This window comes from Thalassophryne amazonica, chromosome 5 (genome assembly GCF_902500255.1).
Source record: "Thalassophryne amazonica chromosome 5, fThaAma1.1, whole genome shotgun sequence".
Lineage (NCBI taxonomy): Eukaryota > Metazoa > Chordata > Actinopteri > Batrachoidiformes > Batrachoididae > Thalassophryne > Thalassophryne amazonica.
Window position 1 is genome coordinate 62354994 of NC_047107.1, and position 19991 is coordinate 62374984.

Sequence of the window (19991 nt, forward strand, 5' to 3'; positions counted from 1 at the left end):
AATAACAAAAACCTGTGACTAAAGCATAATACAATAAATGTGATTAACAGACTAAACTAAGACTAAAGTAACTTAAAGGACCATGAGTGTTGTGAAAGTGTCGTGACACGGACCCACAACAGGGGGCGTTAATGAACGGACAATGGACAAGCCAAAAAGTAACAATTTAATGTTGTGAATCGCACAACGAAGTACAGACAATAACAATATGGTGGAACGTCAATTATACACAAGGTGACGTGTGGGCAGGCTCGACGATAGAAGACGTCTGGAGAGAGAAGAGCCGGATCCCACACAGCTTCCACCACCAACGGATCTGAAGAACACCGGAGCCGCCAAGCCCTGTGCCCCAGGTTTCCACTGTCTTCAGCAGTCAGACCCGGTACTGCTGGCAGAGAACAGAAACAGTATTGATGAGTGCGAGTTCGCACACTCAGTAATCCCACAGTCTGTGTTTAGTTAGGAGGGAGCACCTCCACCTCCAATCACACACTCGTGCAGCTCCTGTTTAACCACTTATCTGGTTTGGGGTGTGAGGCGAAGCCGTCGCAGACCACACCAAACGCCAATCCCACAGATAAGGACACACCACAGGAAAACGGCTGCAAAGAAGTTCAGATTATTACTCAATGTAAGTCAGCAGAGAAGTTACCTGAATGGTAGCTGATTTCTTGGCGGGGAGGTGGAGTTGCAGTCCGGCCTTTATGGTGATGGTGTTGAGTAGTGGATGAGTGACAGCTGGTACGGATGATGGGTGTCAGCTGTCACTCCCGGTCGCTCCGACGCCCTCTCAGTGCTTGAAGCCCGCACTTCAAGCAGGGCGCCATCTTGTGGTGGTGGCCAGCAGTACCTCCTCTTCAGCGGCCCACACAACGAGTGAAAGAAAACAATGACCACTACAGAATAAATGATAACCAAACAGTGAACAGAGACAAAGGTGCAAAACAAAGAAAAGTAATAAACAGAACCAAACTGAGATATACATGTAAAACCAGAAAATCAGAGTAATACACCAAGAGCTAAGACCTATACTCCGAGCCGGGGCCAGCATGACAATATTGCATTACCATTTAGGAATTACTGTCATTTGTATATGGAATCCTTCCAATTTAGGAGGTGGATACCGGAATTTTTCCACGTCACTGTATATGTCTTCAGCTTCACTTAGATTAGTCATTGAGAAACACCAGCATTACGGTAGTGTGTGGGAAATCTGTCTGGAGTAGTGGAGTGGCCATGTAAGGAGATGAGTATGGGACGCCATCAAGACACCCAGACAACCCTGAAGGTGCTCCAGGCTTCTGTGGCTGTGTTTGGAGGAACTGTGCATCATGTGTCACCACTTACAGCTTCATGACGGAATGGAGCAGAGATTGATTTCCTAAAACAGATGTTAATTTTTCAATCTCTTCAACACAAAGATTGACAACTTTATTTCAAGTATTCACTCAGTCATTCATTTTATATGTCCACTTAGTGCAATTAAGAGGCACAGGCAGTGTTGGACACAGCTTAACCATTAATTTAATAACCAGTAATCCAATAACTGAAAAGTTATCTTTTATGACGCTAAACCGATACCTGCTAAAAAAAAATTATTTTTATTACAGATAAACCAATAACTTTTAGTATTGATTCAGACACCTGCAGGGATGGTGGCCAAGTGGTTAATGTGCTTTGTTTCAGTTCAGAAGGCTCCGGGTTCAATCCCACTCCGGCCACATTTCTCCATGTAATGTGGAGTTGCGTCAGGAAGGGCATCTGGGTAAAAACCTGTGCCAATTCAACATGCAGATCACCTTGGATTTGCTGTGGCGACCACCGAGTGCAAACAAGGAAGCAGCTGAAGGGGATTTACTTTATTGATTCAGACTCTGAGATTACACTGTCTGCTTCTGAGAACCAGTTTCACTTTAACTTTTCGCTGATGGGTAAATTCAAGGGTCACAGGTTATCTCGGTATTAGTTCATTTACGAACTTAAAAGCTGCTGCTTTTTCACATGCTTCAACCCTGCCGCTTAAACACCTAAAATACGAGTACTCCATTAATGCATTGATTGGCAGAGTAAAATACACGTAGTAAATATAAATTCTTACTTTTACTTTCAGTGGATTCATCTGAATAAATAATCCACATCAAGCATTCTTTTTGTAATCCAAACAGTGTTCTAAACGTGAAGAAAAGTCCCTCAGTACACACAGCTGCGCCGTGAGAGCTTCCCCTCCTCCACCGAGTCTTGGCCATTAAATTACAGCCACAAAGAAATGAAATAAAATAATGTTAAAATTAGTCCATTTTGTTTTCGTGTTGAGCCCAGACTCACTGTAACGTCCAAAGTGAACCTGAACTACACTACACACAATGCCCTGCATCGACTGGACAATCACGTTTTGCGCTTAATGATGACATCATAAGCAAGCAAGCAGCAGCCAGTTTGCAGTTTTTTACTGGACTGAAAGTTATCGTAACTAAATTTATCAGAAGATTATTGTTTTTAAAACTTATTTGAAAAGTTAATCCGCTTGCCCACCAGCGGCACAGGGACTGGAGCCGACACCATAGACACTGGGCAAGATGCCAGGGTTTCACCCTAGACAGGCCGCCAGTCTAAGACAGTGCCCAGATAGACAGACAAACCCAATCACACCCTCAGTCATACCTACGGCCATTTTAAAGTCTCCAGATCACCAAAACTGCACATCTTTGGAAGTGAGAGGAACCTGGAGCACCATGAGGGAACCCACGCACGAAAGCTGGGACCTTCTATATTATTATATATCCTTTATTTTAAAACACAGCAAAAAAGGGTTTGTCAGTGGACTCTATAAATCAGTGAATATGTAAATTTAACATCAGCATTCCATATTCTTGTTCCATGGTCTATTTTTTCCCCAGAAGTGAGGCTCTTCATTTACCAGTCGATTTATGTTCCTATCCTCATGGTCGTGGGCTTTAAGGAGTGACTGAAAGAGCAAGATTATGGATCCAAGTAGAGGAAAATGAGGTACTCCATTGGATATGTGGGGCTTATACTGAGGGATAGGGTAAGAAGTTTGAATATCCGGGAGGAACTCAGAGTAGAGCCACTGCTTCTGAAAGGAGCCAGCTGAGGTGGTTCAGGCATCTGGTGGGAATTCCCCATGGCCATCTCCCTAGGGATGGGTTTGTAGGCACATCCAGCTGGGGAAAGAGCCAGGAAAGACCCTGGACATGCTGGAGGATTTATATTTGCCAGCTGGCTTGAGAATGCCTCGGGATCTCCCGGGAAGAGTTACAGCACTTGGCCAATTATAGGGAAGTGTGGGTTGAGCTGCTTATTCTGCTGCCACCATGGATGAATGAATGAATGATATTGGATCATATCATATTATCAGATAGTAATTTTTTTTCTAGATGGTACCAACAAAATCACTCAGGTCCTTTAGCTTTCCTTTTTTCATCGAGGTCACCACAGCAGATCTGATATGGATCTGCATCTTGATTTGGATTTATGCCGGATGCCCTTCCTGACACAGCTCCACATTACATGGAAAACGGGAGGAGGTTGGTTTTTGAACGGAACCCTTGTGTTTAAGGAAGCGGTAAGGTGCGGTGTGCCTGTGCTGTTACTACTCCGTGTGTGTCTCTTTGCCTGCAGGGGAATTCAGTTGTTGCCAGTAAAATTCTACAACATCTTTAAAACACCAGCTTCTGCCATCAAAACAAACAGTTCACCTTCATCAACTTGATATTAAAATCACCGTTTTCCTCTGCAACATTCTCTCTGATGCTCCACATTGAATTTTAATGATAAACTTTCCCCATCAAATGTTGAAGCACAAGCTTGTTGTTTAAAAAGGACATATAATCTCAAATAAAAATAAAACTGTCTCTTTTCATATTGCCACGTTAAGTACAGGTTGTGTGCAATCAATTTAAATGACTCGTTAACGCACTGACAATGCTTTGCTGAGAGATGTTTCTGTGTTTTCACAGTGAATGGTGGTTGGTCAACATGGACTGAGTGGTCTGCATGTAACAGCCGTTGTGGGCGGGGTTTTCAGAAACGTACAAGGAGCTTGCACCAATCCGCTCCATTAAACGGCGGGCTCCCCTGTGATGGACAGGCCATCCAGAAACTAGTCTTGCACCACACTGTGCACTGGTGACTACTCTTGGCACACATTGTTTCACTTTATTCTTTAGTTGACTGTGTCCCACTCAAATCTTTGTCCTCAGATGTATGTGTCCTTTCCTTTGCTGAGCTTCTGCATAATTTTACATCTTATTATGTGTTTTGTTTGTTTTTTTTTTCTTTTAAGAGATTTCAGCCATAACTGAGGACATTGTCTTTGGTGCCTTCCCCTTTTCTTCTGCCTCAGTGGATGGTGTGTGGACCGAGTGGAGTAAGTGGTCAGCCTGTGGGACAGAGTGCACCCAGTGGAGGAGGAGGGAGTGCAACAACCCAGCCCCGAAAAATGGTGGAAAGGATTGTGAGGGCCTAGTGCTTCAGTCTCAGAACTGCACTGATGGACTCTGCATGCAAAGTGAGTTTTCTTTTCATAGTTTTTACTCTAAAATGAGCAAAATATATTTAGTCATTGTCCAATGTGTTTTAGTTTTCTGGCTCCCGCTGTCCTGTTTTATTTTGACAGCACATTCTCTTGTTTGTTTCTGGTTACTTTCTACCCATTTACGATTTGCCATCCAGTTATTACTCTGAGTGTTGATGAAGTGGTGAAGCAAGGTATTGCAATTTGTCCTGTGTGTGTGTGTGTGTGGTGTGGTGTGTGTGTGTGTGTGTGTGTGTGTGTGTGTGTGTGTGTGTGTGTGTGTGTGTGTGTGTGTGTGTGGGTGTGTGTGGGTGATTCTTAGACTACGGGCACTTATTATGTCCTTTGATCATATTGTATGAAAAACAGAAAAAAGGGGAAATTTCACACTTTATAGTTATCTTTACAATGAAAGTGGTTTAAGAAAATTTGTTCTAGTAGTCTATGATGACTTATTCACCTTTTTTTCAGCATCATTATATGCAAATATTGCAGTTTTGGTGCTTGTCCCACATCCAGACTTTTGATCTTCATGATAAAAATGAATGGTAAGAAACATTTTTTCTAATGTTTTAAAATATCTCTGAATAAAATATCAGTAAAATAATCAAAACATAATTGGGGTATTCAATGTCATACAACTGTGATTTTTTTTTAAACAAAATGTAGTTGTCCCACACTATTGCCAGTAATTTCCACCACAACACTGTAATGTCCCTTTAAACAGTTTGTATGAAAGATTGTTTGGGTAGTTTCTATGGAGATAAACAGTGACATCAAAGAGCACATGTATATAGCGCCAAATCACAACAAACACTTGCCCCAAGGCGCTTTATATTGTAAGAGCAATGGTGTGGTGGAAATTACATTTACAAGGCCAATTAGTGCCCGTAGTTAAGAATCATCCATGTGTGTTGTGTGTGTGTGTGTGTGTGTGGTGTGTTGTGTGTGTGTTGTGTGTGTGTGTGTGTGTGTGTGTTGTGTGTGTTTGTCCTGTGAACACAATAACTAAAAAAATGTCCTGGACAGATTTCACCAAAACTTAGTAGGAATAGGCAGATATCTTGAGTTGCACTTTTGGAGATGAGACAAAAGTCAGGTCGAGTCACCAAAACTGTTGAAAACATATTTTCCTGCTCTGTCCATGTCCAATAGAATTAGAGAGATTATCTTCATGTGAAGTCATTTGGAAAGCCACAAAAAGGAAGTAATGTTTGTTCAGAGTGTGCAGGGTTGCATCAAATCTCTGATGATTTTCATTAAGTTCTATAAGTATCCCCATCATGGATCCACTCTCTTTCCCACACTACCAGAATGCCTTGTGTCATTGCAAGTCTTCCATTGCAAGTGATCATGTAGTTTCCATTGAACACTAGGAAATTACATGATGACAAAAAGACTGTTGATGACCCGTGTTTACTTCTAGTGTGGTATCATGTCCCTCACCACCTCCTTGTGGATTTCTTTGCCCAGTGTGATTGCTTTTCTGTGTACTGAACTGTCTGCCTGTTTTACTGGATTTGCCTGCACTTAGCTCCTCACTGACATGTTCACTTATGCACTGATCTGCTAAATTTTGACCTTGGCCTGGACCCTCAAATTGAATTAAGAGGTTTTTTAACTCACCCCAGTGTGTCGTTCTCTGCAGTGGGGTCACCAGTGGTACTAAATCCTTTACAGTTTCATCATATTCATTTATTTTGGCTTCTTCCATTTGCTCAGATCCAGCACTGATTTGAATGTTGATTTGGCTCAGGTTTTATGCCTGATTCCTCATGGGTGGCCTTGAACCTTGTGACCTTACTGTTCGGAGGCAGTCATGTCAGCACACTGACAGTGGTGGGTGAATATGTGTGTGTGAGATTGGAAAGCACATTTATTGCCTGTATTAGTTGAAAAAGTGCTGTCAAAATGAAGTTCATTTCCCATTATAATATCCAGTGTCAGCTGGAAGAATCTCTGCATTGTCTGTGTTTCTTTGGCACAGTAATTTATGATTATTATTTGTGTTTGGAATTCACAAATTATAACAATTGTATTTTTCAGTATCATTAGGCTGGAACAACTGTTTTGAAAATCATGCAGCTCTTCCTCTAACAAGTATTCACTAATTTGTGGGTAAGCATGGCTAAATGCAACATCAATGTTCAACATTTCTTTTCCATAGCTTCCACGTGTAACATATATATATATATATATATATATATATATATACAAAATAAACTGATAGGGTTCAAATTGTTGAAGACAAACATTAGCACTAAGCTCACCACACTTACAACATTTATATAAGCAAGCAGAAATACCTGTTAGTTAGAATGCATACTGCAATAGAAAATAATAATTGCCATAATAATAAAAAAATAAATGATGATCTTATATTAGTCAGCTAATTAACTGTTTGAAAAAGACTGTGAATATTAGCCATGAGTTCTGTCATGTTTTGGTGGAAAACAATGGTTATTGTCATCATCTTTGAATGTGCTGTTGCTCAATACTCTGTTCACGCAAGTTGAAGGAAAGAAAACAACTTACATAAAAATACATGCAAGATCAAATCCAGTGTACATCAGAGAACTCATGCACCCTTATGTCACAAGTAGGTCTCTAAGGTCCTCGGACCAGAAGTTGTTGGTTGTCCCTAGGTCAAGGCTGAAGACCAAAGGAGACTGTGCGTTTGAGGTTGTAGCTCTCAAACTGTGGAATGTGCCACCACTATATCTATATTCTTTGGACTTTGTTGGACCTTTTAAATAGAAGCTCAAAACCACTTATACAGGCTTGCTTTTAACTAGTTTTTTGTTCCAGCTGTTTTAATTTCTGTGTTTCTGTTTTATTTTATTGCTGTAAAGCACTTTGTGATTTTATCTTGAACGGTTCTATATAAATAAACTTTACTTACTTACTTACTGTCCTTCTGTAAGGAGAATTTTAGCCTGAAACAGTGATGGAAGTTGTCCAGGAATTCACAGAAATCCGGCTTTTTACTTCTGTGGTGACTGTTTACGGGATATTTTTGATAGCATACATCAGAGTCTATTAATGCGCCACAGTCAGACAATTGGTGGCAGTAATGTTGGTTTGCAAACCGCCAATAACTAGAAAGAAGGCGGCTGTTTTTTCCCTTGCACGCGTCGGATTAGTCTGTGGTCTGTCTTCACGATGTTTGTAAAATTGTTTCGAAACGTCTCTGATGAGATGTCACAGTGGATATTAAGTCTCACATTTTCCACATCCTGATCCAAGACTGAAGGATAAATGGAACACGCTGTGCAACTCAACTACATATTGTAGCAGCAAAAATGAGAGACACTGTTACATATTTTAAAATGAGCTCTGTGTCACGTCAAAGCTACAAAATGGATGAAATGTTGTTCTGCTGCAGGAGACGATTCCCAAAATCCCAGAAATCCATCAGCACTGTATTGAAAAAATCTGTATTATTGTGTGTGAGTGTGTGTGTGTGTATACACACACTCACACAAGTATTGCAGTACTAAATAAAGTAGGCATGTTCTTGATTGCAAAGCACTTCATACTCTGTATTGTTCATTGGTTGCTCCCTACTTGGCTTATTGTGCTGACGTTTGGGGCAATAATGTATAAAACTACATTGCAATCGATAGTCATTCTTCAAAAAAGAGCATTAAGAACAATTTACAATGTAGGTTATCGAGATCACACCATTCATCGTTTATTAAATCTAAAATATTAAAACTTCACGATATGATTACATTTAAGACTGTGAAATTAATGTATAAAGTGAAATAATAAGCAACTGCCCCTCAGAATTCAATAATTTTTCAAGGCGAGAGAGGGAAAATATCTTTTAAGGGGCTTGTATCATTTTAAAATTGCTGGTGCTTGGACGACCAGGAATTGCTTTTGTGTTTCTACTTGTAGCCCTCAAATATGGAATAATTTGGCAAAGGAACTCAAGCGATGTCCAAATATCCGTTAGTTTAAATGCCAATATAAGGACTGTTGCTTTCTGAATATGTGAAAATTGTCTAAATTCTCTGAATTCTCTGAAAATTCAGTTCATTTTGAAGGACTATATAGCTGTTGGTTAAAGTATGGACAATTAAGTTATTGATTTTGTATTTTATTATTATTATTATTATTATTATTATTATTGTATTATTACTATTATTTATTTTATTTTATTTATTATTTATTTATATATTTATTTTTTATGCTATTGTGCTGTTATTGGTGTGGATATGATGACGAATTTGATTATTTTAAGATGCTTGTGTTTGCTGTTCTGCTCACTTTGTTTGTTTGGTTTTATTGTGATAAGTAAAAATTGCTGAGGTAAAAGGGGTAGGTGTATATAAGCTTTGCTTCTACCTACACCCTTTCTGTTTACATGGGTTGACTGGCTGAGAAGCAGTTTTGTTTTATTTTGGTTTTGTTTTATTTTGTTGCATAGTTCTTTCCTTGAAACCGAATCAACTTGAACTTGAATATATATATAGGACAAAGCCTGTGTGGTTAAAATTTTCCAAAGCAATTTGTAGGACAATACACAACGCATGCACATGTTGATAAGAACTTTGGAAAGCGAGCTGTCCATGGTCCTGATCAGACTGTGGTGTAGCACCATTTTAAATGAAAACAGAATATTGCCTGCATTAATGACAGGAGGTTATAAAACAGAAATGTGTGATACACTTTGTTACATAATTCATCATGAAACAACTTTAAATGTGGTCTGCAGTCAGAGCTTTGTGTCTTGCTTTGTGATGTTATCTGACTGAAAGTAGCATTAATAAAATTGATGATGACTGCCTAACTGCTGTTCATGGCACGTCTCCTTAAGGGCAATTATGCCTCACTTCAAGCAATCTAAGGTTCACAAATTCATGGTTTATAAATTTTCATATATCAATTGTTGTTTTTTTCCATCAGCATTGCAGGATTAAACCAATATAATCATAATATCCTTTTAAAAAAGAAAACAATATACACACAGCAGTTTGTGCAGACATTATGATTAATCAAATCAAATAGACTGAAACAAAAAACTGGACAGCAGAGAATGGAAGCATTTCAAATTTATATAAAATTTAGCTTAATGAACCTAAGCAAATTATAAATAATTTTTACCTGTTTGTTTTTGGTCCCTCCTGTAGATTCTGGAGTCTCTCTAAACATTCTTAATGCTTTTAAAACTCCTGTGAGCTGTGAGTGCTCGGGGATAGACATAAATCTTGCATCATTTTCATGTGCCTGTAACATTGCAGTGCTTTTGGGAAACACCTTGCTAATAAGCTTTGTAGGAATGATTCTACAAACATAGTCTAAGATTATTTTTGATAAAACATTTTCTTAAATAGATTTTGGATGTTTCTTTGTTTGTTTGTTTTGGGGCTGTTACAATATATCAAAATGGACTTTCATCTCGAATAGCAAATTTGGGGCACGTTTTGAAGCATGATAGTAACTTCTTGATCTATTTTTGTCATTCCGAAACAAACTTGCAGTAGTTATGGCCATCGGCGGTACCAGATTTAAAATCCAAATTTCAAACTGCTCAAAAATTTCATCCCGATTCACAAAATCATCACTAGTGTGAGGTAACTTCTGGGTGTTCGTAGTCTTCACAGCTTCAGTCATGGTTGAACGTCTTTAAACGGGGTAGTCCTAGTGTGTACAGCTTGAAACATGTCTGATTGTGCTCCATCGATGCCAAAGCAGAGTTTGTTGCGGTTCTGGCCGAGGATGCATCTCCTTACTTTGGTTTTCTGGTGGGTTGCCAGGTGTAGACTTTATAAGTAATGGACTGCATTTAGTATATAGCGCTTTTCCATCGGTTTATCAGACGCTCAAACCACTTTACAATAATGCCTCACATTCACCCTGACATCAGGGTGCTGCCATACAACGCACTCACTACCCACCAAGAGCAACTAGGGGATTAAGGACCTTGCCAAAGGGCCGTCAGTGATTTTTCCAGTCAGGCTGGGATTTGAACTCTGGTCTCAAGGCCAACGCTTAACCACCAGATTATCACCTCCCCTTCTAGACCATCACCTCCCCTTGGCCTATTAGCCATCTAGTTGCCAGGTCTGCACTTTATAAGCCAGCCTGTTAGGAGGCAAGCCGCAGTAAGCTGCTTCATGCTGTTTTTGCACTTTTTTGGATAGTGGGCAATCATAGTAAACAGCACCCTGTGTAATAGAGGTGTTTGTGGCATCTTTTATTACAAACTTTTGATGTTAGACAGCCATTGACCAATCGTAGCTCCCTGAAAAGGTGACACCATTAATGTTTTTGACCTTGAATAGTGAACAAACTGTTTTTACAAGCATGCACCTTCCTTTTTCCAAAGTATTACATTTACACACACACACACACACACACACACACACACACACACACACACACACACACACACACACACACACACACACACACACACACACACACACAACACCTTTGTCGTCCACTGAACATACTCTACAAGTTAGCATCAATGTAATCCTTGTCCAAGCTCTAATACAGTGGCACAACACATAACTTAGTCACGGGCTTTGCAGAGAAACCAACTTTGGGGACAGGGAGTGTGAACAGTCACATTTTCAACATTCCATTGTAATGTAATCGTGAAGAGTTAAATCCTTTGTTTAATTTTCGAGTCAGAGTTTAGCAGTTATCCTTTTGGTTGTTCCCTTAATCCTCCTGCTGTTTCAGTTCAGTCTGTATATTTAGGTTCTCACTGCTTCCTCACCATCTCCTGCTACTGTTTGCATTCCACCTACTCCTGTCCACATAGCCATCTTTTCTTTCAGTCCACTCTTTAGGAGCTGACTTGTTCTCCTTTTCCTTCCACACTTCCTCATGATTTGATCTTCTTGCGCTTTACACACTGAATTTTGTTGGGATTTCTGATGTCACGATTATCCTTATGTTTCCTGTCTTTTACTTTACTCCAGGTAGAAACACTGTTTTGCACCAGAAGAGCTAAATAATGAGAAGGAGCAATTGTCAAAAGTTTTCCACAAGTTTGTGATTTCTGACACCAGTTAAAGGTGACTGATAAATTTCAGAACCACAGGGAAAATGTGAGCTGACTCATAGTCGTACAGATATAGCAGCAGAACTTTTTTTTATCCCAAGGTGGAGGCAATTATACTTGTCGCCTTGTAGGGATAGTGCTTGTTACTCCCGGAGCTCGAAGTAATTGGCAGACAAGCATCTGACATGAAGAGGGTGGGGTGCGACTGCTGTCGGGTGTAGAGGGAAAAACGAAGTGTTCAGTGTTGAAATAAGCTCCTGTTCAAACTCATGCTTCTAATTATGCCTTCACTTCTCATTATTATTTTTCTCTCAGAGAATGTCTTCTTCAATGATGAGACTTCAGAGAAAAAACAGGGGCTTCCTGGGGAATTCTACAAAGACAAGCTGAAGACTCAAATGTCTGATTGGATAGTTAAATGGAGATCTGCTAGGATAACAATGTGACATGAATCCAAAACATGCAAATAAAGAAATAACATGTTTCTTTATCTGAAGTAATTATGGAAAAAATTAATTGGCTATCTAAAACCCTAGACATATACCATGGATGTTGTATAGAAGTAGTATATTCATGTTGCTTTATGGACTTAGTGTTCCGTGAAAGAATCTTAAGCACCCATGTGTTTCCTTCAATTATACCGCCTAGTCTGACCCTCAAGTTCTCCAGGGCAAAGGTTGCTCACACTTTCAAAGTCACTTCTGTAGTTCTGTAGGTTGTTTTCAAATAAAGGTTCCATACGGAGACTAAGATGAGTGTTGTCAGGGAGCATCAGCCACATTTTTCCCCATTTTATTTGTTTTGTAAGTTTTCCCAGCTTCACTGGCCGAGGTTATGCTACATGCTTGTTTGCTTGTTTGTTTGTCTGTCTGTCTGTTTGTTTGTCCTGTTTGTGAACAGCCTGGAGCCCACATTGTTTCTAATATTTTGTTATGAATTTTTTTACTGAAGATTCATATCCTGATAGGCCAGAACTGAAAACAATTTTCACGGTTAGGCAAAGGTCAAAGTCAGGAAAAATCATAGAAAACTGAAAAAAAATTCTACCTTTAGGGCCCCTTCACACATAGCACAAATAAGTAGGAATCAGGGCAAATCACGGCGAAACAGCCCGAAATGAGCGAACCACGAAAACACTGAGCCAACATCGGGAGGGACACATGGTCGGGCAAGCATGCCACAAAACCGTCTCAGCGGGAACACAGTGTGAGCAGCTGGAGCATGTGAACCACATGGTGCAATTTACAAAAAGCTCTGATTAACAGATGTAATCTTTACCACTGCACTACCATCGCTGTTCTATAACAGGAGCGTAAAATGCCTAAAATCAACAAGGAGATAAACGTATTTAAAAAAATAGAAATTAGGCGATGTAGACGAAGAGGAAGTTTTTAATTACGCCAGAAAAGGGCCATAATAACTGACAACACAGCATTGTTACGGCGTATTTTTGGTGATACCTGACTGAAAGTGGTGTATTTGTCATACTCCTGGCTTGTAGCCCTGTGGCACGCTGACTGTTGTCTCTGTGTTTTAATGTGACAGGTCATGTGCACTGAGCTGTCATTTGCAGCTGTCCGTGAGTCTCTGGCCAGCGATCAGCTGAAAGGCGGCTCGCTGTGCTGTGTGCACTCTGGCTGGCCACTCCCCATCTGTACATACATATCAGCATATCATGCAAGTCTGCTCCCACTCCCCACATGCCACAAGTGTTGCGGGGGGCACACGAAAAACACATGCACCCCCGTGTTGTGGGGAGGCAGCGGGGGGTGCAACACACGCACAATACACATGCACGGTACATGTGTTGAGGCAGAAGCCAACACTCTGGCATGCGTGCACAAATAGTTGTAGTGATAGGTGTACAAGGCGTTAGAGGCAGCTCCGATTTTTCATGTCTGCCATGCAATTCCTCCTTTGTGCGCTAGTCAGCTTCAATTGTGTTGTGTGAAGAGGCCCTAAACGTTGAATGGATTTTCAAAAAATCTCTTTCCAAAAAGATCAAATTTCTTTCATATTTGACAGTGTTTATTGACTGACAAAGTTTGATCCAGAGCTGATCCAGATTACAGATTTTGTTAATTTAAAGGCCCGGTCACATGGCACTTAACGAATGGCAATGAAGCCCCAGTGAAACAAGAAATCTGGACTGTTGGCCTCGTTTAACGTTCACAGCAGCTTCATTCCTGCAGCTGGCGCTTATCGTTCTTAGTTTTTGTAATATCGTTGCTTAGTTTTTGTAATGTTAGCATTTAGTTCAACTTCGTTTGACCAGCTGAATGTTTTCATACAGTGCAGGCGCCAGTTTGTGAGCGCTGCTGCTGCCCGCTGTGTTCATGTACCATCGGAAATTACAGGGCAAACTCAGTCTGTTTGCTTGGATTTTTTATTTTTTTTATTTTATCTGGGTGGGGGAGTCAGCTTCACTGGGGCTCAGGCACCTTATATAGGCCAGAATTAATCTTTTATGTTCATACAATGAATTATTTTACCAAAAATAAAATGAAAACCACACTCCTGCTACAAGCAACTGCTGATTGAAACCAACAAAAAAGTAGTGTAATTTCCGATGGTACTGGAACACAGCGGCAGCAGCAATCGCCTCCTGTGTGCGCTTATTACTATTTTATTAAATATAACATATCAGTATAGGGAATGACAATCCAGCCCTTCTGTACATGTGGCAACAGGTAGATGATTCAGATGATTATATAAGAGCTGTTCTGGAAGGCAGAATTCACATTGTGGATCAGTGGCAGCTGGTGAAAATGACCGCACATGGGGAGTCAGTGCGCGGCATTCACATGGACTGATCAATTTACTGCTTTGATATATTCAGTCATCTTTACACTTATATTTATCCCCCCTTTTGACAGTTATCTGTTGTAAATCAATATACATTTGTATGCAAGTTTGGGCACCCCTGATGATTTCCATGATTTTCCTTTATAAATCATTGGTTGTTTGGATTAGCAATTTCAGTTAAATATATCATGTAGCAGACAAACACAGTGATATTTGAGAAGTGAAATTAAGTTTATAGGCTTTACCGAAAGGATGTCATAATACTTTAAACAAAATTAGGCAGGTGCATAAATTTGGGCACCCCAACAGAAAAAATACATCAGTATTTAGTAGATCCTCCTTTTGCAGAAATAACAGCCTCTAAATGCTTCCATTAGCAACCAATGAGAGCCTGGATTCTGGTTGAAAGTATTTTGGACCATTATTCTTTACAAAACATCTCCAGTTCAGTCAGGTTTGTTGGTTTCTGAGCATGGACAGCCCGCTTAAAATGACACCACAGATTTTCAATAATATTCAGGTCTGGGGACTGAGATGGCCATTCCAGAATGTTGTACTTGTTCCTCTGCATGAATGCCTTAGTAGATTTTCAGCAGTGTTTAGGGTTGCTGTCTTGTTGAAAGATCCAGCCCCGGTGCAACTTCAGCTTTGTCACTGATTCATGAACATTGTTTTCAAGAATCTGCTGATATTGACTGGAATCCATGTAATGCTCAACTTTAACAAGATTCCCAGTACCTGCACTGGCCACACAGCCACGCAGCATGATGGAACCACCTGCAAATTTTACTGCAGGTAGCAAGTGTTTTTCTTGGAATGCTCTGTTCTTTTTCTGTTGTACATGCCGCCCCTTGTTATGTCCAGATAGCTCAATTTTAGTTTCATCAGTCCACAGCACATTATTCCAAAATGAAGCTGGCTTGTCCAAATGTACTTTACCATACCTCAAACAACTCTGTTTGTGGAATGTAGGCAGAAAAGGCTTCCACTGCATTACAGCATCTCTTTGTGAAAAGCGCGCTGTATAGTTGAATGATGCACAGAGACACTATCTGCAGCAAGATCATGTTGTAGGTCTTTGGAGCAGGTCTGTGGGTTGACTATGACTGTTTTCACCATCTTTCGCTTCAGCTTATCTGAGATTTTTCTTGGCCTGCCACTTCAGGCCTTTACTAGTACTGTGCCTGCGGTCTTCCATTTCCTCACTATGTTCCTCACAGTGGAAACTGACAGCTGAAATCTCAAAGATTGTTTTTTGTATCCTTCCCCTAAACCATGATGTTGAACAATCTTTGTTTTCAGGTCATTTGAGAGTTGGTTTGAGCTCCCATGTTGCCACTCATTAGAAGAGATGCAACGAGGGGAAACATTTGCAGATGGCCACATTAAATAACCTTTCTCATGATTGGAGGTCAAGGGTCAATAAGTTTATGAACCCAATTTTGTGTTCCAGTAATTAGTGCTAAATGTATTCAAATCAATATAATGAAAAGGGTGCCCAAATTTATGCACCTGCCCAATTTTGTTTAAATAATTATTCCACACTTTCTGTAAATACTAGAAACTTCATTTCACTTCTCAAATATCAGGGTGTTTGTCTCCTATATTATATATTTAACTGAAATTTCTGATCCAGACAACCAATGATTTATAAAGGAAAATGTGGAATATTATCAGGGGTGCCCAAACTTTTTGCATACAACTGTATATGGCTTAGTAACGTAATACAGTGATACAGCTAGGGCTGCAGCTATTTATTATTTTAGTAAACGAGTATTTATTGATTATTCTGGCGATTAATTGCGTAATCGGATAAAAAGTACTTTTTTGTGTTTTAAGCAGCAACAGTCCAGGGCTCTCCCTAAGCAATGGAACACTGTCGCTGCGTCATCATGGAGATTGTCAAATTTAGTGTATCCCTTTCTGTTTTCCTGGGTAATTATTTATTTTTTCACATCTTTACAAGTTTTGGAGCTTTCCTGGTGTCAGGAGCTCAGCCAAAGTTGGGCCAAAGTCTTGACATTTTGCTGAAATGGCAATGTGATGTTGCTTTCTGTTTTTTGTTTTCCCCAACTTGTAAAATTTAACCATTTATTTTATTTATTTATTTATTTTTTTTAGGTTGGTGAACTGGGTCCCTGCGTGATTTTTTTTTTTTTATCCCTCTTTCTCTGGAATTCAGCAGACGCATTTCAGCTGGAGGTTGAACACACAAGCCTCGCAGTCAGTTTTTTTTTTTTTTTTTGGTATTATTATTATTATTTTATTTGAGTTACCATGTTTGTGAAGCGTTGTGTGTTGCCCAAAAAAAGCAAAAATTAAAAAGCGAAACACTCAGTTCGAGTCTGAGCAAAACACAGAAGGAAGAGTGGGCTTCTTCCAGAGACTGCCAGTGTGGCCGGGGACGGAGCTGTGAGGGCAGCGCTGAGCCGCTCACACCGGGCAGAGAGGGCAGTTTGTTTGTCTGTCTGTCAGCAGGATAACTCAAAAGGTTTTGAATGGATTTTGATGAAATTTTGTGGAGTGGTTGGAAATGACAAGAGGAACAAGTGATTAAATTTTAGTGGTGATCCGAATCACGATCCGGATCCCGATGCTAATGCGTTAGCATGTCTATGGCATTTTCAAATTCAAATTCAAATTTATTTATATAGCAAATTTAAAATACAGCTGCAGCTGACCAAAGTGCTTCACACTAATAGCAATACAAAAGTGTAAAATATTAAAGGAAAAGAATAAAATAAATAAATAATCTAAAAATACAGAGCAAAATAGCAGAGCAAAGCATATACCACTTAGCCAGTGTTGAAAGCCAGGGAGAAGAGATAAGTTTTCAGTCTGGACTTAAACTGTCCCACAGACTATTTTCATTGTTAAAAGTTAGCATTAAGCAGTTGCAGCTGCCATCACATTTTGGTGCATTTGTTTTCAAATTGTAATATTTCTTAAATTTATTTTTGTTTATATATAATAATCTAATGATTATTATATACAATTTTAGAGAAAGAGACAAAAAGAAATAGATGACTGTGCGGAGGTAGGGAATCTCTTTAGGGTCAGTGACCCTATGGCCTTGTTTAGAGAAGTGTTTCATAAATGTTAAAAATTCATATATTTGCAGTTTAGTTGAATAATAAATTGAATTTTGTCTCATTTGTTTTTGTCTATAAGCACATGCAATATCAATATCAGTGCTCAGATGACAGTAGCTTCTGGGAAAGGTGCAAGTTGCAATAAACTGTGATGCCAAGCACTAAGGATACATGCTATCCAGTCACAGCAGATGAAACTTTTTTTATTACTGAGCAAACATCATTGTTAGACTTTTTTAGGTTCAGTGATTCCACGGCGTGTAGATGTTATGGCATCAGTGACCCCATGGCCTTGGCGGAGGTTTGCACTCTCTGAGTGCTTCTAGTTCAGAGATATTGTTGCCTGTGCTGGATTGGATTTTTTTAAAAATCCTAGACAGACTTTCCTATTTAATAATGATGAAACAAATCCATGAATACTGCAAGAAAAAAAAACAGTTATTTTAAACGATTAGCAGGCTGTTGATTAAATGAAGCCTTACTTGTGTGTGTGTGTCCCACGCCTGTCTGCAGGCAGAAAATTATGATGATTTAACAGACAGTCAGTGTCACAAGGTATACAGTTTAACTGACATCTGTAATTTATTTATTTATTTATTTATTTATTTATTTATTCATAAAAGCACATTCTTGATGGAATTTCCTCTGCTGTATGTTCCTGTATGTTACAGTCTTGTTCAGTGCTCACACTACACACTACATACTTGTACTGCTTCTGGTCCATCAAGAGGATTCCCTGTGGCCTGTGAGGTTCCACCAGAGAATCTGGGATAAAGCTTAGAGAGCTATAGATTTAGGCTCATTTCCCCTGATTGATTTTCTGTCTTTAAAATGACGCCACAGACGGGGTTTTATGTCAGCACTAATGTTTCAGCTGTTTCCTGTAGCATTAACGGGAATCCACGGCCCGTGTGTGTGTGTGTGTGTGTGTGTGTGTGTGTGTGTGTGTGTGTGTGTGTGGTGTGTGTGTGTGTGTGTGTGTGTGTGTGTGTGTGTGAGTGTGAGTGTGTGTGATGAGAGCATGTTCCTGCATGCACAGCATTTTATCAGAAAAGCAGATTCAAAAGTGCTTGCATTGATTGAAGATGCCAATGTACAAACCTTATCTATGGTATCTAAGGATTTAAACGGTGTTCGGTGGTGTTTTGAGAAAAATGTGTATTGGGATCCTTTACTTCCTTCTGCTACATCACAAAATTCCATATCTGAACTCTTGCCTGATATGTTTACCAGGATGTTTTTCACTTTTAAATGACTGATGGTATAGAGATGCAGAAGGGAGAGAGGACATGGCCAGCACGTACCTGCCCCTGTCCTTTGAACACAGACCCCGAAACACATTGTTTTTGATAACCTGAATATATGTTTTTTAAAACCTGCATCTACTTAGTGTCATTTTTAACTGGTTAAGTAATTATTTCTGTGGCACTTCAACCTAGTCGCACGCTTTATTTTTCGTGCTCCCCATCACAAAATGAGTCACATTTTGTGTGACACGTTTTTTTTATTTTACTATTTCTAACCCCTACCCCTAACTCTAACCATAACCAAGCCCCCAGACTCCCCCCATCACCCCGAATTCCATGCTTCCATCACAAAATTAATTTCTCTTGTCATGAAAATGGATCAAGTGTAAGATGAAGGATTTAATTACTTCCTACACTCAGTCATCAGAAATGGTATCTGTATACGGTGAAAGTGTCATATTTTTGTAGTTTGGTTTACTTATCTTGGCAGAGAAATTCATGGCTCTAGAGATCAAGGGATGCTTGGGAAGACTTCATGGTGTCATAAGGTCACTGGCCCAGGGAGTGTGGTGATGCTGATATCTTTGCAGGAGAATGAAGGTCCAAGGCTTTAGTCATATCCTGTCTCATTGTAAAATTGTGAGTCTTGAATGCTAACCAGTGACCTAAGGTGATGACAAGCTCTTTTTTTTACTAGGTCTCCATTAAGGTTTGTTGGATAGTTCTGGGAATGGTTTTGCGTCAAACGAACAGTTCCTTAGGGAGACTCCCATAAGGAGTACCACTTGCATTGTGACTGAACATCAGCTTTGACATTTTGGCCATGTGGAACATTTCTCTGTGCAGAATGTGACCTGCAGTTGCCTCATGGTTCATTACCTCAACAACAGGAAAAGGCCAAAGGGACACTCATATTTCGTCTACCTGCAACAGGTAGTTGGCTGCTTTGGGTAGAATAGCATGAACTTGCTTCATGCCTGGGTGGCTGTCATCCAGATCCCAGCACTTTTCCTGGGTCTGGCGGCTGCAGTGATGGTTGGTACCAGTGCATCATCCCAGACCTGAGCAGACCTGTGTTGTGTTTATGTGATGATTGTAATGAGTCACACATACAGTAGCTGGGCACAGATGTTTCTATGAAGAAGGTTTATAAATGGTTTTGTTTTGAAGTTTTCACACCACATTTAAAACTCAATCCAGTAAGGAAACATAGTGAACTTTTAAGGCTGCATAGTAGTGAATGAAGTGATAGCGAGGTGTCAATGAAGAAATAATGTGTTAGATCGCAC

The 19991-nt window shown here is 39.8% G+C and overlaps 1 protein-coding gene across 1 annotated transcript in view; it reads left to right on the top strand.

Annotated features, from left to right (window-relative positions):
* Nucleotides 1–19991, top strand: part of LOC117510628 (netrin receptor UNC5C-like) — a 962031-nt gene that overhangs the window by 779913 nt on the left and 162127 nt on the right. The window contains 3 exon segments of the mRNA XM_034170417.1: nucleotides 3978–4123; nucleotides 4125–4146; nucleotides 4364–4528. Of these exon segments, the coding sequence (XP_034026308.1) occupies nucleotides 3978–4123; nucleotides 4125–4146; nucleotides 4364–4528 (333 nt within the window).